The 27,314-nt window shown below is 36.5% G+C and overlaps 1 protein-coding gene across 5 annotated transcripts in view; it reads left to right on the top strand.

The window, feature by feature from the left end:
• XRCC4 (X-ray repair cross complementing 4) overlaps positions 1 to 27,314 on the top strand; it is a 174,576-nt gene that overhangs the window by 21,124 nt on the left and 126,138 nt on the right. For all 5 annotated transcript variants that reach the window (XM_065664059.1, XM_065664057.1, XM_065664058.1 and 2 more), the window contains exon 3: positions 768 to 955. In XM_065664059.1, coding sequence (XP_065520131.1) covers positions 768 to 955 — 188 coding nt within the window. The remainder of the gene's footprint in view (positions 1 to 767; positions 956 to 27,314) is intronic.

The raw sequence follows: 27,314 nt of genomic DNA, 5'->3' as shown, positions 1-27,314 counted from the left end.
TTGGTAAGCTGCCATTTCAGTTTGAGGTTTTACCAAGGTTTAGGAAGAAATAAATGATCAGAAGCAGATGGTAGAGGCTATCATAGCTTTTAACAACAGTACGTCTTTATTGGCCTGTTCTGTACTGTATTCAGTCATTCATCATCTTCAAAGGAATGGAACAAAATTTTCTTCATAGACCTTATGTAGTGCAAACTGGAGACACATCCCTCATTTAGTGGTGTTTGAGTGTGAAGGGTAAAACAAGGATTCTTGAGTCTTGTGGTGTAGTTTCATTTGTAAATTGACAGCTTGTTTTTTCTTAAGATTGTAAGTTATAAACTAGGAAAACTGGGTTAAGAATGTGTGAGGAGGCAATTTCATCTGTTGTCTTACAGGGTTCAGATTACATGGTTTCAAAGAGACCTCAGAGGGCACAATAAATCATAGTTCAAACATTCTACTTCGTTATCAGGTTAGTGTTATTCAGAATAACTTTAGGCAAGTAGAATTGTGGACTGGTAGCAATAAACCATTTTTAGAGAGGAAACAAAGGAACAAAACTCAATTCTTAGGAAAAAGCAGTATTCCTGCTACATTTCTATTAGCATCTGGCACATTGTATGTCCAGGAATAAATAGTCTCCATTAAGATATTAAATTTTGCCTATTCCTTACAGTATGTGTCTGTCTGTATGTTCATATAAATACATATACATGCTCACATATACATTTACGCGTATTCACAAATACACATAAGGTTATTTCTCATATGTCTCTCTCTGATAGTGTCCGAAGCTGAAATTTCTAGGGAGGCTGCTGACATGGAAATGAACAGAGAAAAGTATGTTGAAGAACTGAAGAAAGCATTGATAGTTGGAGAAGAATCAGTTGGCAGATACAACTTTGCTGTTTCAAGGGATGATGAAAATATGGAGTGTCACTTCTCCTATGAAAGAAATCTGAAGGATGGCTCTGTAAGTATAGTTAAATGTTTCAATTTGAATGTTAAACTATGAGAAGGACCTTTTTGGTACATTTATGTATTTTATTAGGTTATTTGAAATTGACAGACCTGCAATACGTTTTTCTGACTGGATATTGTGAGCTCTGCCACTGGCCAAACTAGAAACAAGTTTGAGGTTTCCTATCAAGAGCTGGTACCAATATAACTATTTCTGTGTTACTTTCTTAAATGCTACTGCATATGTATATTATTTCTCTATGTAAATTTTGGATTAATGTAGTAATAGGTTGAGGGGGAATGGCTTTAACCTGAAAGAGGGGAGACTGAGATGAGCTTTAGGGCAGAAGTTCTTCCCCTGTGAGGCTCTGGTACAGGTTGCCCAGAGAATCTGTGGCTGCCCTATCCCTGGCAGTGTTCAAGGGCAGGTTGGAGGGGGCTTGGAGCAACCTGGTCTAGTGGAAGGTGGCCCTGCCCGTGGCAAGGGGTCGAAACTGGATAAGCTTTGATGTCCCTTCCAACCCAAACCACTCTATAATTTTATGTTTTTATATTATTATTATTATTATTATTGTTGTTGTTATTATTATTTTATATTTTTATAATTTTATGTTTTTACCTGCACGTTGGAGCTGTAGTTCAGTATTAAGATGATATATTCCATGTAGTATAGCTTTATTCTTAATTCCTAATTTAGGAAGTATGCTTTCCATTTAAAATTACAAATGCCCAAAACATTTCTGCTGTGCTTGTTTCTTCTTTCTTCTCTCTATATGCACATAAATAAGGAAACATATTAAAATGTAAGTAAGATTATTTTCAAATGCAAAAACATACTTTTGAAATGAGCTTTTTTTATTTACCTCAAATCTTTTGGAAGCTAATGCTAAAAGTGTTTCCTTCTTGGAATTGCATTACATTACAGCCGGGTATGTGGTTCTATTTTGGTTTCTTGGCTGCAAAGAAAATGGTCGTTTTAAAGTAGGAAAGAAACCAGTAGAATCTGTATTTGTAGATACTTTTGGTTATTTCATGTTGTGATTTGGTGTTAAAGCTTTTCTGGTGAAGAAAGTAATTTAAGGTAATCCTCCTTGCTTGTACTCTTGTTTTTGATTTCTTTCCCCCTCCTTAAAAATCAATGCGCAGCCTTTCCCAATGTTTGTCACAGCTTCAGTTATGCTGTTGGACTGACTGACTACTCTGCTGCATTAGTAAAATAATTTGGGTTTAAAAACCGCTGATTTAAAATTACACAGGTCTAGTTCGGGGCACAGTTCTACAATCAGTTTTACTGGCATTATCAAGGGGAAGAAAACTGTGGGGAGAGAATGGAGATCAGATTGCAGATAGAGAGGAGTGTGAATATCCTTAACCAGACCTCTTTTTTTTTTTGTTGTGGAGAAAAATACAGCATGGAGTTATGTCTAGGAGCAAAGTGTGTGGGGATTGTCATACCTGTTTTGTTTGAAAACTATTTATTCTTCAGACCACTGGAACTTGCTCTGCTTCTCATTTGGTTAATTTTGTAGGTAGCACCTCTTAATAAACCAGCAGAGGTGTCTGACTTGTAACAAAACCAAGCAAAACAAAGAAACTACCTTCTCTGACATGTGTCTGTTGGAAGTGGAAGATGGAAATACTTTTTTCCACTGAACTGGAAATGGGCATAAAAGGTAGCATGAGTATTGGTCACAAACCTCTAGTGGGAGTATGTATCTCTTTCATGTGTCTCTTGCATGAGATGAGGAAAAATGCACTTTAAAGATGGGGGCCATTCAGTAGCAGCTCAAACACATATTGTCAGTCTGGCTCCATTTTAGTAAGCAGAGAAAGATTCAGTGGGATAAATTTTGGCTTCTTCTGGATACTTCATTATACACCCTTTTCCTTGTGCAATATAAGAAATTTCATCACAGTTTGGCTCAAGTGAGATGTTAAAAGATAGGTGATGCAAGTCTTCTAAGCTGCATTATCAGTATTTCTGTGTATTTACCCATAGGGATCTCTAACTGTTCCGTGGTGCTTGTTGTGAGCACACAGGGCTGAGTACTCTTCACAAAGGGTCTAGGACAGAAGTGCTGTATTAGAGGGGGATTATAAGGTTAGGACCAAATTGTATTTAGAAAATAAGAGCAGTAATTTTAAGAATCCTGTTTTTCTTCTCTGTGTCACACATAATATATTTTAAATACCAGACAGATGAAATGCATGCTATATTTTTATTAAGGAAATATATCTATATATATGTGGGCCCACCTAATACATGTTTCCATCAGTTAAAGCTTACGAGAAATTTAGTTCATATGAAAACATCATTATGTCAATTTGGGAAAATAATAATCTGGCCAAAGAAATTGAAAATACAAAGTGTTCTGATTGCTATGCATGCTTTTAGTTTTGGATGTCAAAAGAGTGTTTTTAGAAAAGATGTAATTTCTTGGGTGAAAATATACCTCCCCTCCCCCCCCCTCCCCCAACTAGTGCCTGCAAATAAAACTGCCAAAGCCTTTGTCAGAATTACAAATAGCTTTCAGGTATATAATAGCGTATGTTTCAAACATCTTGCAAATTCTTTGTGAAAGCACTCATTATGTGTATAATTCAGTACTAAATTAGGAAATTCATCTTCCTGGGCTCTGTACATCCAGTCGGCTGAGATTCAGCTAAATGTACGTTTACTGCAGAGAAAGCCTAGAGAAACTACCCTGCAACTTAAATGTGACTTAAATTCAGTGTTTATCTGTTACCAGTACTTATTTTTCTTACTGGGTATTTATATTTTGTCTGTACGTCTTCGGTTTAATCAGTATGAAAATTTTATCTTTTCATATTTCAGGAACTCTGTGTGTGTGTTTATGTATGTATATGTGTATAAATTACCACATGGGCTGGGTAAGGGGTAGCAGGATGATGATGGAGATGTGTGAGTGGAGGGAGGGGAGCTTTTGGTTAAACTGTGCTGCATTTCTTTTGTTAGATGTGCTATCTGCAGTCAAACTGAGAGAGGTAGGTAGTCTTCATGTTTTTGTTTAAAAATGTGGGCATAAAGGAAAAAAAACAGTCATTTCCAATTTTGACAGTAGGACCCTTAATACTACTTTAAAGTTCCCTACTTCTCTCGTACCCCATTCTATTATTAATAATCATTGTGAGAAAAGTCCATTAAATTGTTGGGAATAAGTAGAAGATTACTATTCTTAAACCAATGTTTTTTATCATCTGATACATAACAAAAGGAGAGGGTACAGAAAGCTATGCATAAAATATGGTTGGTTGTGTTTTAATGCTGAATCTTTAGCTTAGTCTTAAATAATGCAGTTAAATCTTTTTAGTTAAAAAAACCCAACCAGAACTTCTGAAATGCATTGTCATATTTTGTGAGCTATAAAATGCTTATCAATTCATGCAGCTGTCTATTATTGGATTTTTTTTAATCCAGTGAGTACACAGGTTCCTAAGAATAAATTTAATACTCTTGGAAAATCAGTATGCCTTTTGTTAGAGGTATATGCATGCTTGTATACAGAAACTGAATTATATTTCATTAATTTTAGTGAAACATACCTACACGATGATGTTGATCGCCAACAGTCACTTATGTCCATCTCAGCCAATAATTTCGAGTGCACTGCTTTGCCACGGTTTTCCATCCAGCCTTCATATAACACTAATTCCTGTAAAAAATGAAGAGTTACAATGTCTGCAAAACAATTCGCCATTTTTCTTCTGAATACATCATAGATTCAGTTATGTCCTGTGCCCTTACTTAAAAATTTTATCTATGCAGTCTATAAATAATTGCTGTCTGAAAAGTCTGAAGTTTAGGTACATGATGGGTATACCCAAGCTGGAATGTGGTTGTTGAAAGCATGTTAAGGAATTCACAGTGGTGAATTTTTGCAGCTTGTGGGACAAGCTGCTTCATGTTCTGTCTCCTTGCTAAGAAAATTCACGTTTTTTTGTAGATACCGTAGTTTAAATGAATAATCTTAAATAACATTCTTGATGCATTTGCATTTCACACTTATCTGTAATAGTATGGAGTTTACTAATTTTTGTTACTTTAATACACAAAGAGAATGTATCCAAGAAAGCAGAGAAAGAATGTTAAGCTATAATTTTTTTTTTTTTTTTTTTTTATATCGTACCCATGTTGGGCAAGTATACTGCTACATCTGTGTATACCACCTTGGGATATCATTTGATTCCTGCTTTTTGCAAGTATTTCCCTATATGGCACATACTCTGTACATATTTAGCATGCTTCAGATATCACTAGGAAATTACTAACCAGATAATTTGTCATAAATAGCAATATGGTAGTGCATCAGAAGTTAGTGTTTAAAATTTTAGGCCTTACAAAGCAGTGTTTACAATGTGATCAGCAATTTAATCATTATTTACTGATGTGAGGTAAAGTTAGCTATGTCACTAGTGTCTCTTGCGTGATTTTGGACTAGGGACTGGTAATAAGTCACTTGATGACAATAAAATGCGTCAGATTATAAATTTTTGTTTCCATAACTGTAGCGAACTGTGGTATTTGAAATAATTTTTACATTCTTTGGAGCAGCTTGCTAAAGATCTGCTTAACCTAAAATAGAGTTATGTGCCAAAACTGTATGGGGCAGTCGTTACAGATTGGACAAAGAAATAGAAAATGCACTGTAGGGGTAACTATCCTGACTTGGCAGTACGGTACACTAGATGCCTTAATAGGTATTCTTCATCCCCCAAACCTGTGAATCTCTTCTAGCCTGCCCAGACTGTGCTCACACATACAGCGTCTTCACAAAGGAACTTGTATTTACAGATACAGACACACACGTTGAAGAGCAGCAGGCTGGAGGATGTAGATTTTGCAGGTTGCCTCGTGAGAATAGGTTTATCATCCCTCATTAGCTGCCACAAGTTGGTTGTTCAAAGTTTATTGTGACTTTTGTAGTCTGGATGAAACATTTGAGAGTGGTTAGTCTGACAGATGATTCTCCACAATAGCGCTAAAAGGTGACATTGTAAACACCTCCTCATTGAGGTAAACTTACAAACAAGCTGTTGAAGATCAGATTGTTTTTCCTTTCTTAACTGGTAGGGAAGAATAATTATCCCTTGTTTGCTTATGGAAGTAAATAAGTTTCGAGATTAAAAACTTGTCTGTGGCTCCTTAAAATTATTTCCCCATCTTTTGTGCTGCTAATTAAGGCTGGACTTGTAGGTGTTAAGGAAAGCCCTATTTTGAAGGCAAAGGAGAGAGACCCTGCAACAGCTTAGGGGAGTGTAGGAAGACAGGCTGCATACAGATGTGAAATCCGTTTGGATATTTTTATGTAATTTTTACCTTCAGTGTAAGTAAAGATCAGGGGAGTCATTTGCAGCATCTAACAGTAATTCAGAAGACTACAATTTACAACCTAATTCACCTGTTTAACTGATTAAGAGATAGGTTCCTTCACTGAACTGATGTCTGCTACCAAATCTAGATGCTTAAAGGTCAGTGCTTTCAACTCCTCCAACAGTATTCTTTATATTCTTTATACTCTTTATACTATTATTTACGTAATGAATGAGTCTGCTTAGGGTACTGACATATTTATTTTTTTTTAATGAATGAAAAACTTCCCCAACTCACAAATAATTACTATCTGGTTTAGAAGAGATACCTGTGTGACATATTTCTTTTGCAATGTCATAGTGGCATGGGATTTTAAAAATGTCAGAACTATAATCTGATTTAAATCCGTACGGATTTAGGACTTTCTCACTTACCTATGTGAAATAGTGATCAAAGAAGATCAAATGCTATGTGAGTTTTATAAATGCTTGTTCTAGCTGCATCTCAGCCTGATGTAACTGAGCCTAAAAAGATTATACTTTTAAAAATTCTGATGTATTTTGTGATTTATCTTCCTTATGACAGGTGGCTCTGCCATGGGGCTTTCAGCACTCTGCCCTCAGGAGCTGTTTTTAGGGAGGTAAGGGCAAAGTAGTCTGTTAAGAGTCACATTAAAATAACAATGGACTTGGTATACAGTGGGACTTGTGTGTCAAGCCAGCTGCAGTACGAAATGGGCCACACACACAGAGATCTCAGTGAGGGGCCATTGAGCCTTCGCCAACTAAACTGCTGCCACCTAAACAAACACCATCACAGAGTCAGTGATTTAGCGCTTGATCTAAGTAGGTGACCACTTGGAAGTAAATCTTTCCAAGTACTTTAGCGAGTCTCTCCACATATAATAAATAGTGGAAATCCGGCAAGAGGTTTTTTTCCTCCCCACCCCCCCACCCCCCCCCCCCGGCAGTTTCATTGATTAAACAGTTTTTGATAGACAATTATTTGAGTGCTAGCAGGCTAGCCGTCTTCTTTTTTACAGTAATGTGACAGCCTCTTTTTTTTTTTTTTCCTTACTCTTTGTGTAAATTTGTAAACGGAGGATATGAGCTCAAGTAGTTCCACCTTAGATACAGTACTGATGCTGATTAGGCTGATGGAAGAGATACTGTTATTTGTCTCTGCCATTTCCTGTGTCTGCTTTTCCCTGGTCGGTTGTGAGTTCAGTATGAGTTTACAAGTTAAAATAGTTGGAGAAGTTCATAATTGAAACTTCTCAGAGCATACTGAATGAGTGAGGTAAAATCGGTAGAGAGCTTTATGCTGTCCAGGTTGTTTTGGTTCAAGGTTTGAATAGCTACTTTGCTCCAAACCACCGAGGATATGTTGTTTGGATAACAAAGGTCACTGAGAGTTCAGATTGTTTCCCAGGCAATTTGACTAACTGCTTAACTGAAAAGACAGGAGGATGAAATGATTAATTTATATGTCAGTGTAAAAGCAATGTTTCTTTATCATTTATATCCATGTACTTCAGGATTTAAGAGTGTGCCTTTGAATGAGTTCCTTGGAAGCCTGGTTTATACACAGCTTTCTATGTGCCTTATATAATAAAAACATAAGGTGTTATTTTTTGTATAATATCAGAGTTGTAAGTGCTACATGATTTTCCCCATTTTGCCTGGCGTGTACTTTTAGGAACTCTTCAGGTCTTGTGTGATCACTTTAAATGCAGTGGATCACTTCTGTAGCCTTGAGGTAAGAAAAGTTGTTTGGTTGTGTTGGTTTGTTTTTTTTTTTTTCCCCCAGATATTAATATGTGTACAATATTTGACAAAAGTCCTGGAGAATTTAGTTACTCTGTTTTTTCTTGTTTTTTCTAATAAGCTATTTGATTGCCACTCCTGCTAAGCAATGGTTTGGGAACTGTTGGGCAGTGCATTTAAAATACTGATAGTATATACCTCTAAAAATGAAGGATTATTGAAAAAGGAAGACTCAAACACTGCAATGAAACGTTACCTGTTGGATAGTTGTGGTGAAATCCACAAATACTAACTAAACAAAAAAACATAGTTTAACTGTTTTAAGGCTTATTGTAAATGATGCTATAAAAGGCATTTTCTTATTTCATGAGTGCAAAGACCGTCTAATTATATTAAAAATAACTGTAAAATCTTCCTAAAATAACAAAATAACAGATTTATTTGGTTTATACAAGAAAAAAAATTAAGTTGTACCTTCTGATGTTACTGTGTTGTTTCCCCTTCCACCCTCTCAGTTCCTTCATATTAGCATACCTACTGTGCCTTTCAAATATCTGTGTACATAACAAGTCTTACTTTTACTTGTACAGCTGAGTACAAAATGCTTTAATTTTAGGAGGAAAATATACAACTCACGGAATATTGTCAAGTCTTAGTTTCCCAAGAAAAATATAGAGGACAGTAGATGCTCTGGAAAAGAGATTAGTGTGTGTGTGGCTCTTGAAACTTTACTATAGGACTCTAGCTCCATATTCTCTGTGAGGGTGAACAACAGTCAGAGCTGGAAGAACAGCAGGAATTTCACCTATGTTTCGCCTCAGAAATGCTTTTACAGCTCCACAGGAAGCATTCGTATTTCTACCTGCAAAGGCACAGGAAAACCCTTAAGCATAGGGATGATAATGTTCTGTTAGATTTTGTATTCACTTAAGATAGAATCTTTACCAGTATAAAATACTGAATGGATATGTTTTAACTCTCAAACTAAATGCTTCCAGCTAATTTTGACACACACACTAGTTTTGCTACAGTTAACATACTGAGATTGTCTTGAAATGTAAGAAAGAGCAAATTTGAAATGTTAATTTTTTTTAAAGAACTGGTAAATACAGAAATATCTTTGTGTAATGTGGTGCAGAAATAAGGTAACTGTGCAGTGAGGAAGATGTTATGCCTCCTCCTTTCTTCCTTTAAATTGCAGTGACATGAAATACATATATCTTTGCTTGTTGACTTATCTTATGAAGTTACTGTATATTAGTAATTCTTACTTAAAGTTTTCTCTGAACAATGAAAACAAGTTCCTAGTTTGACTGTACAATAAGCAGAACAAAGTCAGCTGTTTTCTGGTGGAGCAGTGCTATTCTAATTTTGCTGCCTAACTATAAACACTGTAAACATGTATGTCTGACCTTAGGATTTCACAGAATGTTAGTTGTGGCCTCTTACATGTCAAACAGCATGTGTGGTAGGTTTGGGTTTTATCGCAGAGGACAAAGCCTAGGTCTCTTTGATTTGAGATTTAGAATTTGAAGCCAAATTGCATATATACTTGATTTTTTTTTTTTTTTTTTTGTGAGGAAATATTAATTTAGAATTGTTATAAAGTGTATTAGTATCACTGGAAAATTCTTTGGAAGGTAGGTTCTCTGTTTTTCAAATCATGAACGTGCTTCTCTTACAGAAATACGTTTCCAAGAGAGGCAGATAAAGTGTGCAGTTTGAAGAGTAAGTTTCTAGGTAGTGTCATTCTGTGGAAAAGCTCTTCCACAGAAAATTATTTGTCTTGGGGTTTGGAGATTTTGTTTGTTTTCATCTCAGATGCTCCTGTAATTATCATCTGCCAATTCACTTAAGATTTAGATTTAATTGCTTTGTTGGATATAAAATGTAACTGGTAGTGGTTTGGGATTTGGGGGCTTTCAGAATGCAAATCCTTGTTCTTCTGTATGGGTTCTTTGGCAAATCTAAGTTTTGGGGATTTTTTTTTTTAAGACTTCTAGGTACAGAATTTTGCTCTGTTCAATAAGCACATTCTCTTAGTGCTGCTTGTCTTAACATTGTCTTCTCAGTGCATGATTAATACCTGTAGGTTATTAGTAGAACACAAATGTGTAAGCATATGCTATTTTCTGGTAACAGAACCTTTCCAGTGCGCTTAGGGGTTGCAGAGGTACCAAAAAAGTGGAATTTGGAAGCAGTCCAGGTTTTTTACTGCTCATTCAATTTGGATTATTGCAATATTACGTTATTCTAAGTCATTTCACCTGACTCAAATGGGGGGGAAGGGAGAGCAGGGAGTGGAAAAACCTCTCCAACACTGAGAAATCAGTAGGAAAAGAAAAATGATGCCCCTGTGTCCTCATCCTCTCCAGTAATAAACTGCATTCTCCAATTCAGGAATTGCTGTTGTAGCTTCTATTAACAAATATTATCAATTGCATTGAAGTCAGATGTGTAAATCTCATCAGATTGTCTTCTACCTGCTGTGTGGGACTTCAAAGGGATATTCTTTGGTGAGAAGATCCTCTGGTTTGCAAAGTGATGCTTTTCAGTTCCTGTTAATAAGCAGTACTTTTTTTGGCATTTCTATAGTCCTGTAGTTTCCTGAGAAAAGTTTTTTGTTAATGATTTGCTTAATCGGGTACAAGCTATAAACTGATCAGTGTGGGTTATTAGTGTCTTTAGTCTAAACGATTTTGAATTGTCTTTTTTCTCACTAGAAAAGAGTGTATGAATGGATGAACTCTTGGATGATGCATAATATATTTGCAGTTTAGCTTGGGATAAAATTCTAACTTAGCTAAAATAACTTTTCAGTTACATTCAGCTGCTGGTTACATTTTATACTAGTTCTGTGCACAGTTAGTTGGTTGCTATACAATTTGCAAAGCAATAGGAGACGCATTTTTATGGCTTTGTCACAGAACTTGATAATTTTTTAATTTCAAGGTTTTTTAGTTTTGGGTTTGTTGGGGGTTTTTGTTTGTTTGTTTGTTTCCCTAACAGTTGAAAACGGAAGAATTTACTATCATCTTTTATTTCCTTGGGCTCACAAAGGAGTTTAAACAGTGTAGCATGCCTTATATTATATATTATGATATATATTATAATGTAAGAATAAATGTCAACACTGGGATGAGGCGGCATCTCTGTTCTGTAGCCATGCTGAGCTTGGGCAGGCAATGAGGTATTCAGGAGACGAGCCTAGGGGATGGAAGTGGGACTAAGAGTCATCAACTTAGAAAGGAGGGATGAATTTGAGTATGGAGATCATCAGGATTTAACGTACAAGAAGACAAAGAGAACAGGCTAAACAGGAAGCAAACATTTCAAAGCTGTCCTGATAACTGCTTTATTAGAAACAGGAGGAAAAAAAAAAAAACTTAAGGTATTTTGATTTTAACTTGTGTTGGACAAGCCGATACCTAAAATTGACATTATAATAATTTTCTTTTTTTATCATTGTTACTAACAGTTTTTAAGACTTGGAGTTGGGAGGTGGTGTATTCCCAGATTTTACCCATCCTAATCTGGCTGTGTGGTTTATCTCAAGTTTGTCAGACAGTACATATATAGCATGGATGCAGTGGTTTCTTTCTGGTGTGCTGCCAGATCTGCATGTGTTCATCAGATGTTGTTTAGTCATTGCAGCATATTTATGCCATCTGGAAATGCATGTGCTTCCCTTCCTGAACAATGGTCTTTAATCAAGACCACTATTATGGAAAGGCTAGAAAGAGTAGTATACATAATCAGTAGGATGCCAAAATTAGAATTACACATACATTTTCCCTAACCCTACCACATTGCAAGGAGGGTAGCAAGCTTCCAGAGGGTACCACGTCTCTGGAACTACTACCTTTATCCACGATCTCTCCTCCTTCTGTGTATATTATTAAGAATCCAAATTGTTTAAAGAGCTTCAGGGTAATAATAACAAATCAAGAGTCATCATAGAGAATTGTAAGCCTATAGGAGTTGCTTGCTATCTTTTATTTGTTAGAAACTCCATTTTCCAGGTCTGTCTAAACAGAAACATCCACGAAATGACTTCACATCTGTTGTACTCTTTTCTTCATATTACAAAAGCATGAGCTTTTCATTTCATACATTTTTAGAACAATTTTTGATTGTGTTAAAGCTCCACTAGTTTTTTACTAAAAGAACATGTAGAAAATGCAAGTACATTTGAGATGATATTCTGTTAAGAGCGAGGAGTTCAAGTGTGCCTGGTAACATTCTGAAAATGTGTGCATTCACAGATGATATTCAAGAAGCAGTATTATAATATATTCAGTCACACATGTAAAACTGATGTGATGTTTGTTGAATGACAGAATGACATAACTCAGGTTTATCGTTTGCATTTATAATGCTTAGTCTTTTTCTGTTAATTTCTAGTAATATTTTTTATGCCAAATGACAGACGTTTTGTTTTAGCAATACTCCTTATATTGACAGGTTGATCTTTTGTTGTGTAATTGTGTTCTTTTTTTATTGTTTTTCTGTGAAAGTCAGTAGTGGGGGCAGGGGGGAAATTTGTCTCTTCAGGTTTTCTGGTAGTGCTGTTGTGCTTGATAAAGCTGCACTTCTCAACTGCAGTATTCCTAGAGCTGTTTGTGAGAACTGCCCTGGATCTTTCTCCCTTCTTAAAAGCAACTTTTTTAGAAGCTAATTTTTATTTTTTTTTTTTCTAATTGCAATTCTAAGGCTTTAGACTGGTCAAAATCGAGCTAATTGTGAATTAATCCAGACATATATTCAGGGTTTATCGTATTCCTCTCTCAAGAATCTTAGAGTTTCCTTGTGGACAGAGAAGCTTGAAACTGACTCAATGTCTGGTCTGCCTGCCTGTCAAGTTGCTTCTAGACCTTCATGGGTAGACTTATGATTTTGTAATACCACAGTGTTTAGGTGAGTGGATGTTCTCTGTGTGATTGCACAGCTAATTCAGAGGTTGATAGAAGACATTTGTGTTACATGCTTTCTGTTAAATTTACCACAGCTGACATACTCGGTATTAATTCGTGTAAGACTCATGAAAACATGATTTGACATAATCAAATTTTTATTAGTTAGCATACAATTGAGAATTTTAATCAATTCATTTTTTAGTTCTGTGTTACTTTTACATGAATAAGTGTTTTTATTTCATAGTGTTTGAGTGGTTCAACATGGCAGCTTGTGCATGTAAGGCTGAGTGACAATTCAACATTGTACATAGCCAGTCTTGGTCCTGGCTTCTCTGCTGTCTTTTTCAAAAGAAGTGGACTTTCCCTTCTCCCTGTGCAGTACCCTGTACAGTACAAGGAGGCAAGGGCAAATTTCGTCATCTGGTAGAGTTTTCCTGATACAGGGTATAATAGAATCACAGACTGGTTTAGGTTGGAAGGAGTGTTAAAGCTCATCCAGTTCAACCGCCTGCCATGGGCAGGGACACCTTCCACTAGAACAGATTGCTCCAAGCCCCGCCCACCCTGGAGCATGTGCTTCAAATTTGATTGCATTTCTGCTGCATAAGCTGGGGCTTGCATCCACAATTCTGTCCTTAGTGTTTTTCTAGGTACATTGAATTTCTCCTAGGTGATAGCTTTTTTCCCCTGGAGTGGTTTCTGGGCTTGAAAAAAGTTCAAGTGTGGTACTTGAAGTGTAACTGCTATAGACCAATAAACTGGAATAGTGCTACTCCCTGGCAGTGCTCAAGGCCAGGCTGGATGGGGCTTGGGACAACCTGGTCTAGTGGAAGGTGTCTCTGCCTGTGGCAGGGGGTTGAAAGTGGATGAGCTTTAAGGTCTCCTCCAACCCAAACCAGTCTGGGATTCTGAATGTGGTGCTATAACCAAGCAGGGAAGAATACATAAGAAATTATAACAAATTGTGAAATGGGTAATTTGTATACTTGAGCATGGGAAATGATGTAATTCAACAAACAGCAGCTACTTAAAAAAACCAACAACAACAAAACAAAACCAAAAAACTAAACAATCCTTAGATGTCAGGTCACAACATATATTTTCCTTTCAGATACAACTTTAAACTTAATCTGGACCATGACATTGGAAAGAACTACCTTCCTGTATGGTAAAAATTTAATTTGTTTAAAAAAATCATGTGGGTTTCTCCATAACTAGGGCATAAAACTGTTAACACTTCAGTAGTCTGGCAGGTGACATACATCTCTGTGCCTTAATCTTTTCAATACCTTTGGAGGGAATATGGTTAGTAAGAGGTTGGTTTTGTCACATGCACTGTTTCCTTTTGAGAGCTAGAATGATACAGTTTACTAGTATATGATGGAAAGCCCAGAAATACTGAGCTATAATGAGCTCTTTGTAGAATTAATTCAGGATATGCGTTGAGTTTTGAGAAGGAAATATGTGTTTCTCTCTAAGGTAAGAACCAAGTGTAAAAAATGTGTAAGATTTTAAAATTAAAATTTAAATGTTGAGATAAATTCTGGGAAATAGTTCTATTGAATGGATGAGTAGTACCGATGCAACTAGGGCTTTTACGTTTTCTGTTTTACTGATATATATCTAAATCCTTATCCTTTCATTACTGCTTTAAACTGTAAAATTTCAGTAGTATCGCTATGAAATGGCATAAAATTTCTTCTTTCTTGTTTAAAGAAGCAACTTTAGGAGCTAATCTCGTCTGTTACATTAATGCAGCTTGGATAATTCAGTGGTCTGGTATAGAGTCCTTTAAGTTAGTAAAGACCTTCAAGATCATCAAGTTCTACTGTTCCCACAGCACTACCAAGGCCACCACTAAACCATGGGACTAAGGGTCTGATCTACGTGGTTTGTGAACACTTCCAGGGATAGTGATTCCACCACTGTCCTGGGCAGCCTGACCATGCTTTCAGGGAATAAATTGTCCCTGATATCCAGGAATATATCCGAACGCTCCTCTGGCACAGCTTGATGCCATTTCATCTCATCCTGTCACTTGTTACTCGGGAGAAGAGACCAACCACCTCCTGGCTCCATCCTCCTCTCAGGTAGTTGCAGAGAGCGAGAAGCTCCCCCCTGAGCCTTCTCTTCTCCAGACTAAACACCCCCAGTCCCCTCAGCCTTTCTCATCAGACTTGTGCTCCAGGCCCCTCACCAGCTCCCTTGCCCTTCTCTGGACCCGTGCCAGCACCTCAGTGTCTCTCTTGTAGTGAGTGGCCCAGAACTGAACACAGGATTCGAGGTGCATCCTCACCAGTGCCCAGTACAGGGGGACAGTTAGGGTAAGAATGATTCAAAACACAATCTTCCCTTCAGCACAGTCCTTCAAGTAGGGAGAGGAGAGGGTCGTTGTCCAGCTGTCCATTTCCATTTTACTACGATGCTTTTTACGTATGTTGTGGCCTTCCTTCTCTTCCCCCCCTTCCTTATAAACCTTATTTTAAAATACAGAAAATAAAGGTACCAATATAACCTGAAGTTGTAACTAAGACATAGTCAAGCCTATGGTGCAATAATTAATTTCAGTAATTGGGAATTTCCCAAGTGCTGTCTGTAAGGAATGAACTCTTGGTTTTCACTGAAGATGGGCATTTAAGTTGGAAGATCATTATGTTACAGATCCCAGCTGCTCTCTTCAGGGAAGAAAAGTAAGTATTCATAGTCATGGCCTAAGGAGGGTTGTTTAAGAGATAGGATCTGGTTTCCTTCAGTGTTTGTTTTCAAGCATTATCTCCTGGTCAGAGTGGATGCGCAGCTGTTTCACAGGTCCTAAATTTTCCATTCGTTATCAACTTGACACCTATGACAGATAGGCAAGATCTTGAATTTTCATCAGTTTTTTCTCATGGACATGGAAACTAATTTTAGAACACTTAATAGATAAACAGCTGAAGTGATTATTTCAGAGCATTTTAGGTCACATGCCAGTATTCTGTTGTTGAGAGGGTAGAGATGGCAACAGTTGCCATGGCATATTAAGAACTAGATAGTTTTAATACTAGTTCTATTACTTGTAGGCAGTTCAGTTTGGACGTGTTTTGTCTACAAATAAAACACCTGTTTTGCTGAAAGTTCCACTAGAAATAACACTTAAAGAATACTGGGGTTTTTTTTTGTTTGTTTTTTAATTTGTGGGGGTTTTTTGTGTGTTTGCAGGTTGTTTGTTTGTTTGTTTGTTTGGTCTTTTTACTGGAATCAGTGTCTCTTAGTCCCCTCCATCGTGACTTTTAAAACTGATCTAGCTGCTGTTGTTCTCATCTTCAAGGACACTTTGTGAACATATTCTCTCTGAAAAATCTCTGAAAAAAACCTCAGTCTGAGCTTGGTAGGTTGAAGTCTTATTCCAAACTTCACATGAGAGTGTTCAAATAAGTGAATGGTGTGCAGTAGTTAAGTCAGCAGTAGAGCAGCTAGCCAAGAAAAAGAACCTGGAACTTTTAAATTATTTGTCAAACACAATTACATCTGAGTTTGGGTTTCAGAAGTGCTATTTATTGTTCAGTCCATTAGTCGGATTCTGTTGAAACAATCAAACTCAGCTGAAGTAGCAGCTTTTCAGCTGAAGCTTCTAAATTTTGATCAGTTCTGCTATGTGACATCCTCATCAGTTGAAAATTATGTCTCAGTTCATAATTGATGCAACTCAAACTTTTGTTTGTTAAAAGGGGAAGTCCAAGATATCAAGGGAGGGCTGATATTCTCATATTTGTGCTAAGCCTTAAAAACTGTCTGCTAGGTCAGCCAATTTATGTCTCAGTCATTCTTTACTGTCTTCACAGTGACTCAGCCCAGGCAGTTTTCCATCCCCTTTTTTCACCCCACTCCCCTGGATTAGTCATATGCAATTTAGCAATATTAGAGAGCTGTTGGCTCTCTCTGCTGATAGTTTCAATTATGAAAAGACAAAAGGACTTCATTCATGTACAGCTTGTAACCTGGGGACTTCACTCTGAGCATAATAGAAAGCAAGTCTGTTTCTTTCCTTTAAAAAAAGTCACTGTGATAAAATTAGTGTCTGGAGTTAATAAAGAAAAATGTAATTACATTTTTTGCACTAAATTCCCTTAGCACAAAAATAGGCACAAAGAAAAATTTTAGCTCAAAATTGATTGTTTCTCTCTGTTTATAATGTTAATCTCTTCTGCTTTGTTTCAACCTTATTATTTTCTGTTATCTTTTTGAGCTTCTTTCTTGACATCTATTTCTTAATATAGCTATAAAATTATCAAACTGTAAACCAAAACATCTAAAATACTGTGGTGGTACATGTTACACCTTAGAATTACACGAGTCCATTGTAAACAAAGAGCTTCCATAGCTTTTCGTCCATATTGCAGCTTAAGCTGCTCATATGGTATACATCTGTGGTCTTTTGGCAGCATGCTTGGCTGCTGCATGGGAGTTTTTTGAGTTTAGAGCTAAATTCATATCTGACTTCCCATCACTCTAAAAATTATGGAGGTCCTGTGCTTCTTTACATGGCTTTCATGAAGTGAGCTGTTACATGCTGCAGGAGCAAGGAGATTCAGTTAACAATACTGCATCATGGGAATGAAGGTGGGTTTTTTCCTAACAAAACAAATACTTTTGAGTTCTTTAGCTGTGTGTTTGTATGTGTAGGTTATGGTGGATTTCCACAAATACATATTTTAAATATAACTCTTATACACAGATAAAGGGTGATTGATCCTTGGTTTATTCACTTGATTTATACTACATTGCTTTCAGAAAAGGTAGTGATGACCATACAGATGATTGAATTAACTACATAGATCTATACTAACAAGTTTTAGAACATTTAGATGGTCAGAAGTCTTGTTGTTTTATTACTTGTGAAAGCACATTTAAATGAGGCTTCTGCTTAAGTGGGAGTTTAAAAATATGAAGGAATAATGGGAAAAAAAGTTAATTTACAAAAAAAAAAAAAAAGAAATAAGAATGAGAGTAAGACAAGGGAAAGATCTGAAACTGGTAAAATTATGAGTGGAAATTTTTGTGGTTTGTTGTTTTTTGGGTTTTTTATGTTTTTATTTTTTTATTTTCTGTGGATTATACCAGGCTTATATTTATGTTAGGCTTATTGTACTTCTGTTACTGAATAATGATGAAAAAAAGTTACCATCTCTTCAGAACAGACCAAGATGTTCCATTAGTTTTTCTCTTCTGAATCTGAAAAGCAAAAATATTTGTGTGTCACAAAGACAATCCATTCGTTACTAAGGAAGATATTACATAGATGAGCACATCCAAATTATCATCCTCAAATAATTTGTGTCCAAGAGAGCAAAAAGAATTAGCTGAACTGATTTCTGGTCTTACTCAAGTAAGGTTTTAATGCTGAATCCTGGGGAAGTTTCGGAAGACTTGAAAATGTGCTACTGTTCTGTCAGCATACAGTGGGTATCCTATCCCACTTATCCGTGTTGAAATCTGAAGCTTCCTGTGCTGTAGTCAGTCTGGAATTAAAGTAATAGGCAAATCTGCTAAAATACTAAGGAGTTACAGAATGAAAATCTACTTGTTGCTGGTAAATTTCATTTATTAAAAAAAAACCCCCAAACCTGCATCTCAGAATGTCTTATGACAGGATCAAGTTTTACATTCCTATAGTTAGTCATTTACAAAGAAAAGAAAGTCAGGATCACTTAGACTGACCCAAAAAGTGAAGAAAGGATTGTTAAGGAAATCTATGGATGAGGGATATTGCAGCAGACATTTCGGAATAATATATCAGTTTTTCATCTTTTACCTGAAAGCTGTTTTTAATTATATCCCACTAAATATATGAGGGTGCAAGACTCAATGAAGTAAATGATGGTTCTTACTTTTGTACCATTCATCGAGTCTAAAATAAATATTGTATGTATTTAATTTCTAAAGAGACTATGGTAGATAGGAAGTCTCTGGGTATGAGCATTGTAAAAGCATTAGTGAAACAAAGGATCTGACAAAGAGGAATGGGAGACTATCCTCTGAAAAAGATTTTGGGATCCGAAGGCAAGCAGCTTAAAAAGACCTCGCAGTCTGATCCTGTAGTAAAAAGATCTGCTTTTTTTGAGATTATATAAGAGTAGGGAGTTGGATGTTTTATTATGGAGCACCTACGTCTTATGTTAGCATATTGTGTTCTGTTTTATGGCCTTACTGTTTCCAGCATAATTCTAAAAACGTTGTATGTATGGCAAAAAGCCACAACAGCCTTTTCTGTCAAGTGTGATAAGTCACAGAAAAGAACTGTGGCTGGAAGCTGAATCTAGGTAAGTTTACCCACATCTAGGAATAAGGGAACAAGTATTAAGTCCCTATTAAGACTTGTCATACCCCTTTTTTAAAGACAAGCTTCTTCCACAAAATAGTTCAACTCAAAATGAGTTTCTAGGCTGTGGATGGGTAATTTATTGGCCGGTCAGCTGCGGGATCATTTGTTGCTCCCTTGAAATTTTGTTGTCCCTTGAAATCTGTAGACGTACCTACAGGTTGTATTCATGACGTGTCGCTGCTGGCCGCTGTGTTTTAATGTGTTCAAAGAATAAAATGTCTGTGAATTACTGTGACTTCCCCCCCCCCTCCCCGATCTTGCTTTAGTCTGTGTCTTATTGTAACTTGCTCTGCAACTTTGGAGGATCTGACTGGCATACAAGCTCAGCATTTCAATCCCTCTTTTTATTGTCTATTTCTTTTTAGCTTAAACCATTTAAAGTAGTTTAGGTTGCAGATCTATGGAACTGGAGTAGAATAGGGTTCCTCTCCATCCCTAGCAACATTCTGTAAAAATCTCATGCATTATTCTTTCTTTTTCTTTCTTAACCACACATAACCACATATAACTGCAGCCTTTTGGTGAATTAGATAAGGCAGAATAAAATCACAAAATGAAAACTGTATCAGAAACAAAACATTTTAAAATGTGCTGGGAAGTGATATGGCTCTTCATTCAGGTATCTGTTTTAGGGCTTATCGTCTACATAGTGAAGAAGTGTGGTATCACTGTGACTGCGGTGGAGAACAAATAGAAGTGTGTAAGTGCATTCCGTGGATGGCAGTAGGTTATCATGAGGAGACTAGGCAGTTTCTTGATGTTGTAATGAAAGCAAGTTGAATTATGTGATCTCTTTAAGGAGAAAATGAAACATCTGAGCGACTTCAAAGATGCTCAATATAGGAGACATCTTTTAAGGTTTGCTTAGAAGATCCCTATTGAAAGGGGCCATGGGGAGTTTGGGCTTGTCATCATTGCTAAGCAATCTTCCTGTGCTTGAGAACATCTTAGAGCAATTTGAGCAACAGACAAACATTAACAATTGGAAGTAGAGTTGACATGTTTTCTGTCTTGGTACTTGTATTTTATGAATGCTTTTGACACATGGAAAAGCAAATGGTTGTTTTCACCCAAAAAACTTTTTGTGGCAGTACTATTAAATGAATAAAGTAGTTGTGTATTATTTTCTCATGAAAATTCTGGGATCAAAATGGTATATTTTACTAAAAAAAAAAAAAAAAAGAAAATCAATCATTTAGTTATGCAGTCTGGGCAATCCCATGATGAAGTGGGATTGCAGTGGGAATGCAGTTGGGAAACCTTTGAGATTCATTGAGTATGATGAATGAAGACTTCTGTGCTTCAGAAATAAAGTGGGAACATAGGGATGTACTAATATTAAATACGAGAAGGCAAGTTTTACATAACTTATGCATCAGTGTAACAAAACTTTCAAATGAACAGCTCGCATGTTGTCTGCCTCACAGGTAGCTCCATTGGAATGAATTTAAGATTTGTGGAAAACTTCAGTACTTACTATCTGCTGCCGTTTGCTAGGCTTTAAAGTATTTTGCATAGCAAATTGTGTTCTGCATTTATTTCATTAGCAGAACAAGAATGGGTGATGTTTTCACTGATTTCATTTCACAATGGTATTTTAAATTTATGGAGTATTTTATTGTCCAGTAAGATCTTTCTTAAAAAAAAAAAAAAATAGACTATACTACATCCATGCAAGAAATTATAATTTGCTTCATACAGTGTTTTATGAAAAATCACTTTACTAGGATACCTATTTTACATACTGAAATGGTTAAGATTTTTTCAAAGTCTTTAAAAGTTGCTTAAAACACTCTTTTTGAAATGGATTGCATTTGTGCAAGTCAGTGATGCAAGTGAGAAAAGGGGGACATAAAGCAGTATACTTCTTGTTGAGATACATACATTAGTGAGATAAACTGACATTAGGTCACCAGTTCCCGTCTGGGGAAGACAGAGGGACTGGGTTAAGCTGGGCAGTACATCTTTTCATTAAGACACAACAGCTGTAGTTTGACATTTTGGTGCTTTAAAACTGCGATTGGCTAAATTCCTTTTGGATTCAGGTTTTGTGCATTCAGAGTCCTGCATCCTCTTTGACCTGGAATAATCGCTGCATGTACAGTAAAGCTGGGAAAAAGTTCCTTTAACAAATGTGCTCTCCATGTAATGTTCAAAACAAACAGGCAGTGTATTGCTGTGGCAACCAGACAACAAATAAGTGAAAAAAATACAACCTCTCTTACGTTCACAATATGGGAGCAGTTAGTTCATTTAGCAAGATTATCTTCTGCAGAGTATGGTCACTGTTTTGTGGCAGCACTAAATATTTATATAAGAAGTCTGATGTTTCTCAATCTGTCTTCTATTGATACAAGTTTATATTTCAATAAACATAAGAGGTTGTGTGAAGATTTAAGATGATTGGTTGCATAATTAAAGAAAAAAAAGCATGAGGGTAGTTATTATGATCTTCGAAAATGAACAGAAAAATATTGTCTTGCTTAGTTATTTGTTGTTTGGTTGTGTCGTCCCCCCCCCCCCCCGGATATCAAGTTCATAAATAAAGCAGAAGTTAAGCTAGGCTGTTATCCTATATATATGTACCTTAAAAATGCTTGTTGCAGCTGACACAAAGCCTGAGCTGGCAGGCAGGGAGGCAAGTGCCTGCTCCAAGACAGGGTGGTTCCTGTTGGTTACTCAGCCCCTGGACAATAGCAGTGGAAAAGCTTGCTGCACCGCTCTTTTCACCAAGTTCATGAGTTACGAAGGACTTCTGTTTAGCTCTGGGTACACACTATCAACTGCTCCTTCCATCTTTGTATAATACAAATCATCTAGCTTGTTTTTTGAAATGCCTTTTAAAACTTGCATTGGTGGGTTGAGGTCATGATGATGTTCTAATGTGGGCTACTTTGGAAATACTCTATACTAATCTTCAATATTTAAAATTTTTGTAGCAAATCTTTACACAGTCCATGTGCTGCATTCGTCCACCTTTTCATGGCTGTTTCCAGGATATATCCATTAACCTGAATGGATCCTACTTCCAGCTGATCTGGGTAATGAGCAGAAAAAATCTTGTCTGTTCCTTGGGTCATATCTGCAGCGCTATATTATTTATAAAACAAAACGTTGCAACACCTATGGCAGCCATATACTCTAGGTGGTTAGATGCTAATGTTTCTCAAAGTAGTAGCCAGATAGGGAGTGTGCCTTGTTACCTCTTGAGTTCCATACTGTAAATGTGTAGTTAATTTAGGGCTATCGGGGCACAGAGTAATTATAAAGTAATCTTGACTCCCATACGTTTTTCAGCCTCTTGACTTGTAAGACAGGAGAAAGTGCACTATCTTTTGTTATGTGGCACACAGCTGGTTTTAGTGATAGCTAGGAAGCTGTATTTTTAACACTGTTTTTAAATGCTGACCCAGGTTGGAGTTGCTTTAAGGTCTTTCTCTCTGTTGCAGGCTAGCAGTCCTATTGAATAAGAGTCTTGGTCTTTCTTCGGCAGTTTTTTTCAGCTTTGTTACTAAGGCTCATATAAGCTTACATTTTCTTTCTTTCTTGGCTTGACTGGAGAACCACAGAGACACTGCTGTGCTCTGAGCCTCAGTGGGGCTGAAATGTAGTGTGACTCCTCAAATCTGACTGCTGTAAATAAAAGATCCAGTTTAAATCAGTTGCTGGTTCGTAATGAATAATGGAAGTATTGTGTATTTACATTAATTTAGAAACAGACCACCATATTAATGGCACGATTTTTGAAAGGAGAACATCACGGTGACTGTTTGTAGCTTGTCATGAGAAATACGCATTGTCTGAACTTGCTTCAGTTATGCAGATTCAGTTTGTGCCTTTCATAGAATCATGACATGAAACAAAATTAAATTAAATGATAGAGTGGTTTGGGCTGGAAGGGACCTTAAAGCTCAGCTGTTTCCAACCCCCTCCCACAGGAGGGACACCTTCCACTAGACCGGGTTGCTCCAAGTCCTGTCCAGCCTGGCCTTGAACACTGCCAGGGATGGGGCAGCCACAGCTTCTCTGGGCAACCTGTGCCAGGGCCTCACCACCCTCTCAGGGAAGAATGCAATTGCAGCAGTTTTGGAGTAATGCTCCTTGAAGATTTGTCTACACTTGAGCTACTTGGATGGTAATTCAGCTCAGTGAAGGTGACTGGGGTGTGCAGGACACTTCAACTGTTTATTTCTGTGAATCACTGTGTAGTTGAGGCACAAGCTTGTTTCATTGTGCTCTGTCAGCTGCAATCCTGGGAACAATATGAATTACCTTCCAGTACACCTTGGAGAAATCTTCTCTCTCCTTTAGGCATGTGATGGGATGGAGAGAAAGCTTTGATGGATTAGAGGTCCTTGAGTGGAGTGATCTGATAACCTTGTTGTGGAAAATGGTCTTATTAGCATATGAGCTATTCTTATTCATCCTTTGACATATACCCTTTGACAAGAAGGACAATCCAACTTGAAAAGAAAGTCTGATGAATTTGTGTTGAGCATGTTTTTCAAAACATACCTAGAACTTTAGGTCAGTGGTTGTTTTATAACCCAGCCTTGCAAGGAGAACAATCTCAGTAGCTGTAAACAAACAGTAAGATGAGCATTGCAGAATGAAATTGCAGATGTCTGCTGGCTAACTAAGACTGTGGATTTAAATAGGCTGAGATTTCTGTCACAATCTTACAGGCAGAAGATAATTTCCGTGAAAAGTCTTTCTGCCATGTGAGGGAGGAGTGACCTACTGGGAGTGGCAGAAAAACCTGAGGAAAAAGTCTCAGCTGCATCATAAAAGTTGCACTAAAAATCCAATGATTCACTGTTGCTGCCTGATGCCCTGAGTCACTGAGCTGGGCAGTTTAGCATCCAGCAGTACAAGCTATCTCCATAAAAGGGCATAAATTAGTTAATGGCTATTAAATTAGTTAAATGTCCATGTCAAAATTAGTTAAAAGTCCATGGCTGCTGAAGAGAAAGCCATTAATAGCTTTTTATTTTCATTCAACCCTACTAAATGCAAAGAATTATGCAAGTTGAGCAGTAATATTGAAGAAAAAAATGTTATTTACAGATTGGATTAAACCTCCTGTCTGCTCCCTTTTTCTGAAGTGTCCCAGGAAGCCGAAGTGCAATGTCATAAAATCATAGAATGGTTTGGGTTGGAAGGGACCTTACAGCTTAAATGCTACAGAGAAGAAGGGTATGTGTAAAAGAAGTAATAATAATAGGGCTTAATTTCCTTGACATTGTAGTCTAATACCTGTATCTGTAGATTGAAGTATACTTTCTAATGCTTTGTGAGGTCTAAGAAAGAGTTGAAAGATTATAGAGTTCTTGAATTTTAACTCTCAGAAGATAACTATGCTCATTGGGATTGTATTGGAATTCATCCTTTGCTGTGATGATAGCATGTGTATGGGATGTTTTCTGTTTGTTGTTGTTTTTTTTTTTTTTTTCTGAAGACAAATTTCGCAGCTTAAAATACGGAAGGAAAAGTTTTGGAATAGGCACTGTGATGCTGAAACTGAAGTATTTCAACAGCCACACAAAATGCATCTTTAATACTTTGACATTTATTTCTGCTCAGTCATCTTTCTAGTTAACATCCTCATAGTTGAAAAAGCATGAAACAAAACAACAATAATAACAAGAAATGTCTGATCAGATAAATTCAAAAAAGATAATCCAAAATAGTCAAAGGCTAAAATTTCCACAGCCAGGTAGGAAAGCATATGCAGTGGTACTGCTTTTCAGAACATTGGCCAATACAGATCTTGAAAGGTATTGGAATCTTAACACAAAAGTTAAATGGTACAATATATTTTAAATTTCTATTTTGACTTCTTTTAGTGTAGGAAAAGCTGAAATCAAATTTCCAGTGTCCATCTTTCTCAAAAAAAAAAAAAAAATCCCAATATTACTAATTTTTGTCTAATCTTTTAATAAAATACAGGCAGCTGCATTATTTTCCATTTGTTTCTTCAGTCACTGTCTTTATTCTTTTGTTTGGTAATACGCAAGTGAAAAGGGAAGACAGGAACGTGTTTGTTTTATGGTCTAGCAAGAATAAAAAGCCCAAGCATGAGTGGAAAACTACACTGACAACAGTTAGAGATCACTGCTATGCAGCCTCTGAAGTACTGTGTAACTGCTATTATAACTCTGATTAACTCAAAGGTCTCAAACTAAAGCACAGAACTTTGTAAGTAATTTGTGTGCATATGCTGATGCACACAGTAAGGGGACAAGCAATAGGCAGAAATAGGAAATACCTTTGTAAGTAGAGTGGATGCATTTTATTTTAATCACATTAAAAGTAATGTCCCTGTAAACATATTAAAAATAGCCTGATTATCACCTTGCATTTTATTGGCTTACTTTCAGTCCAGTGTCAAGCAGAACTCTTGGCTATTTCTTCACATTTCCTGTTAATAGGAAACAATAATAAAGGTTAAATGATAAAATTATGCAGGTAGTATATCCTATATTTAAAAGGTGCTCTTAGAGTATATGAAAGATGAAAAAGAGAACTCACAACACTGTGCGTATTTGCTGATACTAGACTTTAAGATGCCTATGAGTTAGAGTAGTGCTTGAATAATACTATTTTATTTTCTGCCCATGGTAACCATGACAAATTAGCCCAAAACATTCACTGTCACTGAAGAACATAAATCTTTCTTTTCTAACATTTTGCCATATGCAATTAAAACAAACAGTTCTGCTTCCTGTAAGCCCTTGTGAAGTAGCCATTATGAATCAAACACTGAGAGTTTCACTCTCAAGCATGGAAATCTCTGAACAATGTATATTTTGGTACATATTGAACATTTTCTGTAAGCCCCCATAAATAAATCCAGGAAATGTCTGTCCCTTGAGTACTACCTTCATTAAATCTGGAGCAGCTGTTGTTGTTGAACTTGCACCCAAACATATAATGGAGCCCTTGACATCAAAAACTATTCTATGTCTGGCATGTTATTGTAAGTCATTGTAAACATACGTTTGTTCTGAAATAGAGCTGATTCTATTACAAATACAAACTGGTTGATGTTATGGAAAATGAAACTCTAAACCCCTATGCCCTGCAATATGATTAATATTAAGCAAACTTTCATTAGTCTTTTAGTGGGTTTGTTGATTTTTATTTTTTTTTTGTTGGTTGGAGGAAGGGGTTGTTGCCTGTGGATTTAGTATTCTACAAGATGTGACAGAGTGGTAGGGAAGCTTATTGTAATAATGTAGGCATTTCACAGGGCTGTGTGATACCTTCCTGGAAATCACAGTGATGCCATGACTTAAAATATTAATGCTGCAAAACTGTAATCCTCTTACATTCTTACAAGCCAAGTAGCGACAGCATTTGTAGGCTTAGTATTTGGACAGAAAATATCTGTTTTTTTATCACCACAAAATGATATTGGTGATAAGATATAAATAGGCATCAGACTCTGGACAAGATGAGCTCCACAGGTCCCTGCCATCTCTGTTCTACAACAGTCAAAATGATTTCTGTTTTACCTACTGAAATAGTAGCTTCTGACATGTTTTTTTTTTTTTTTTTTAAATTCCTGCAGTTTCTTTACATGTCACTTAGAAACATTAGCAGCCACAAATCTAGCTTAAGGCACAATATCAAAGTCTGAATCAAGGCTTACAGAAAGTTGTGTATTGTTTATTCATATAGTTTCTGATTTTTAACTTAATCTAAAAGCCTTATGATAAGATCAATAACGTTGCAGTAGGGTATTACCAAGTGTACAGAAGCTTCAAGGAGAAGGAACAAGTTCAGAACAAGGTTGAATTAAGTTGTACAGAAACATAGGTTATGTTTTTTCACTGTAAGGGATGAAATTGCCCCTAGTATTGTGTATCATCACTTTTCACTATTTAATTGACTTTGAAGTTGCATGTCATTATTTTCTTCTGAAGACATAAGTTTCTGGATTTGTATTCCTGATATGATTGGGTGGTTCATTGGTTTGTTTTTCTTTAAGGAGT

The sequence above is a fragment of the Lathamus discolor genome, chromosome Z (assembly GCF_037157495.1).
Source record: "Lathamus discolor isolate bLatDis1 chromosome Z, bLatDis1.hap1, whole genome shotgun sequence".
In the NCBI taxonomy this organism is placed as follows: domain Eukaryota; kingdom Metazoa; phylum Chordata; class Aves; order Psittaciformes; family Psittacidae; genus Lathamus; species Lathamus discolor.
This window is presented reverse-complemented; position numbering and strand designations above follow the sequence as displayed.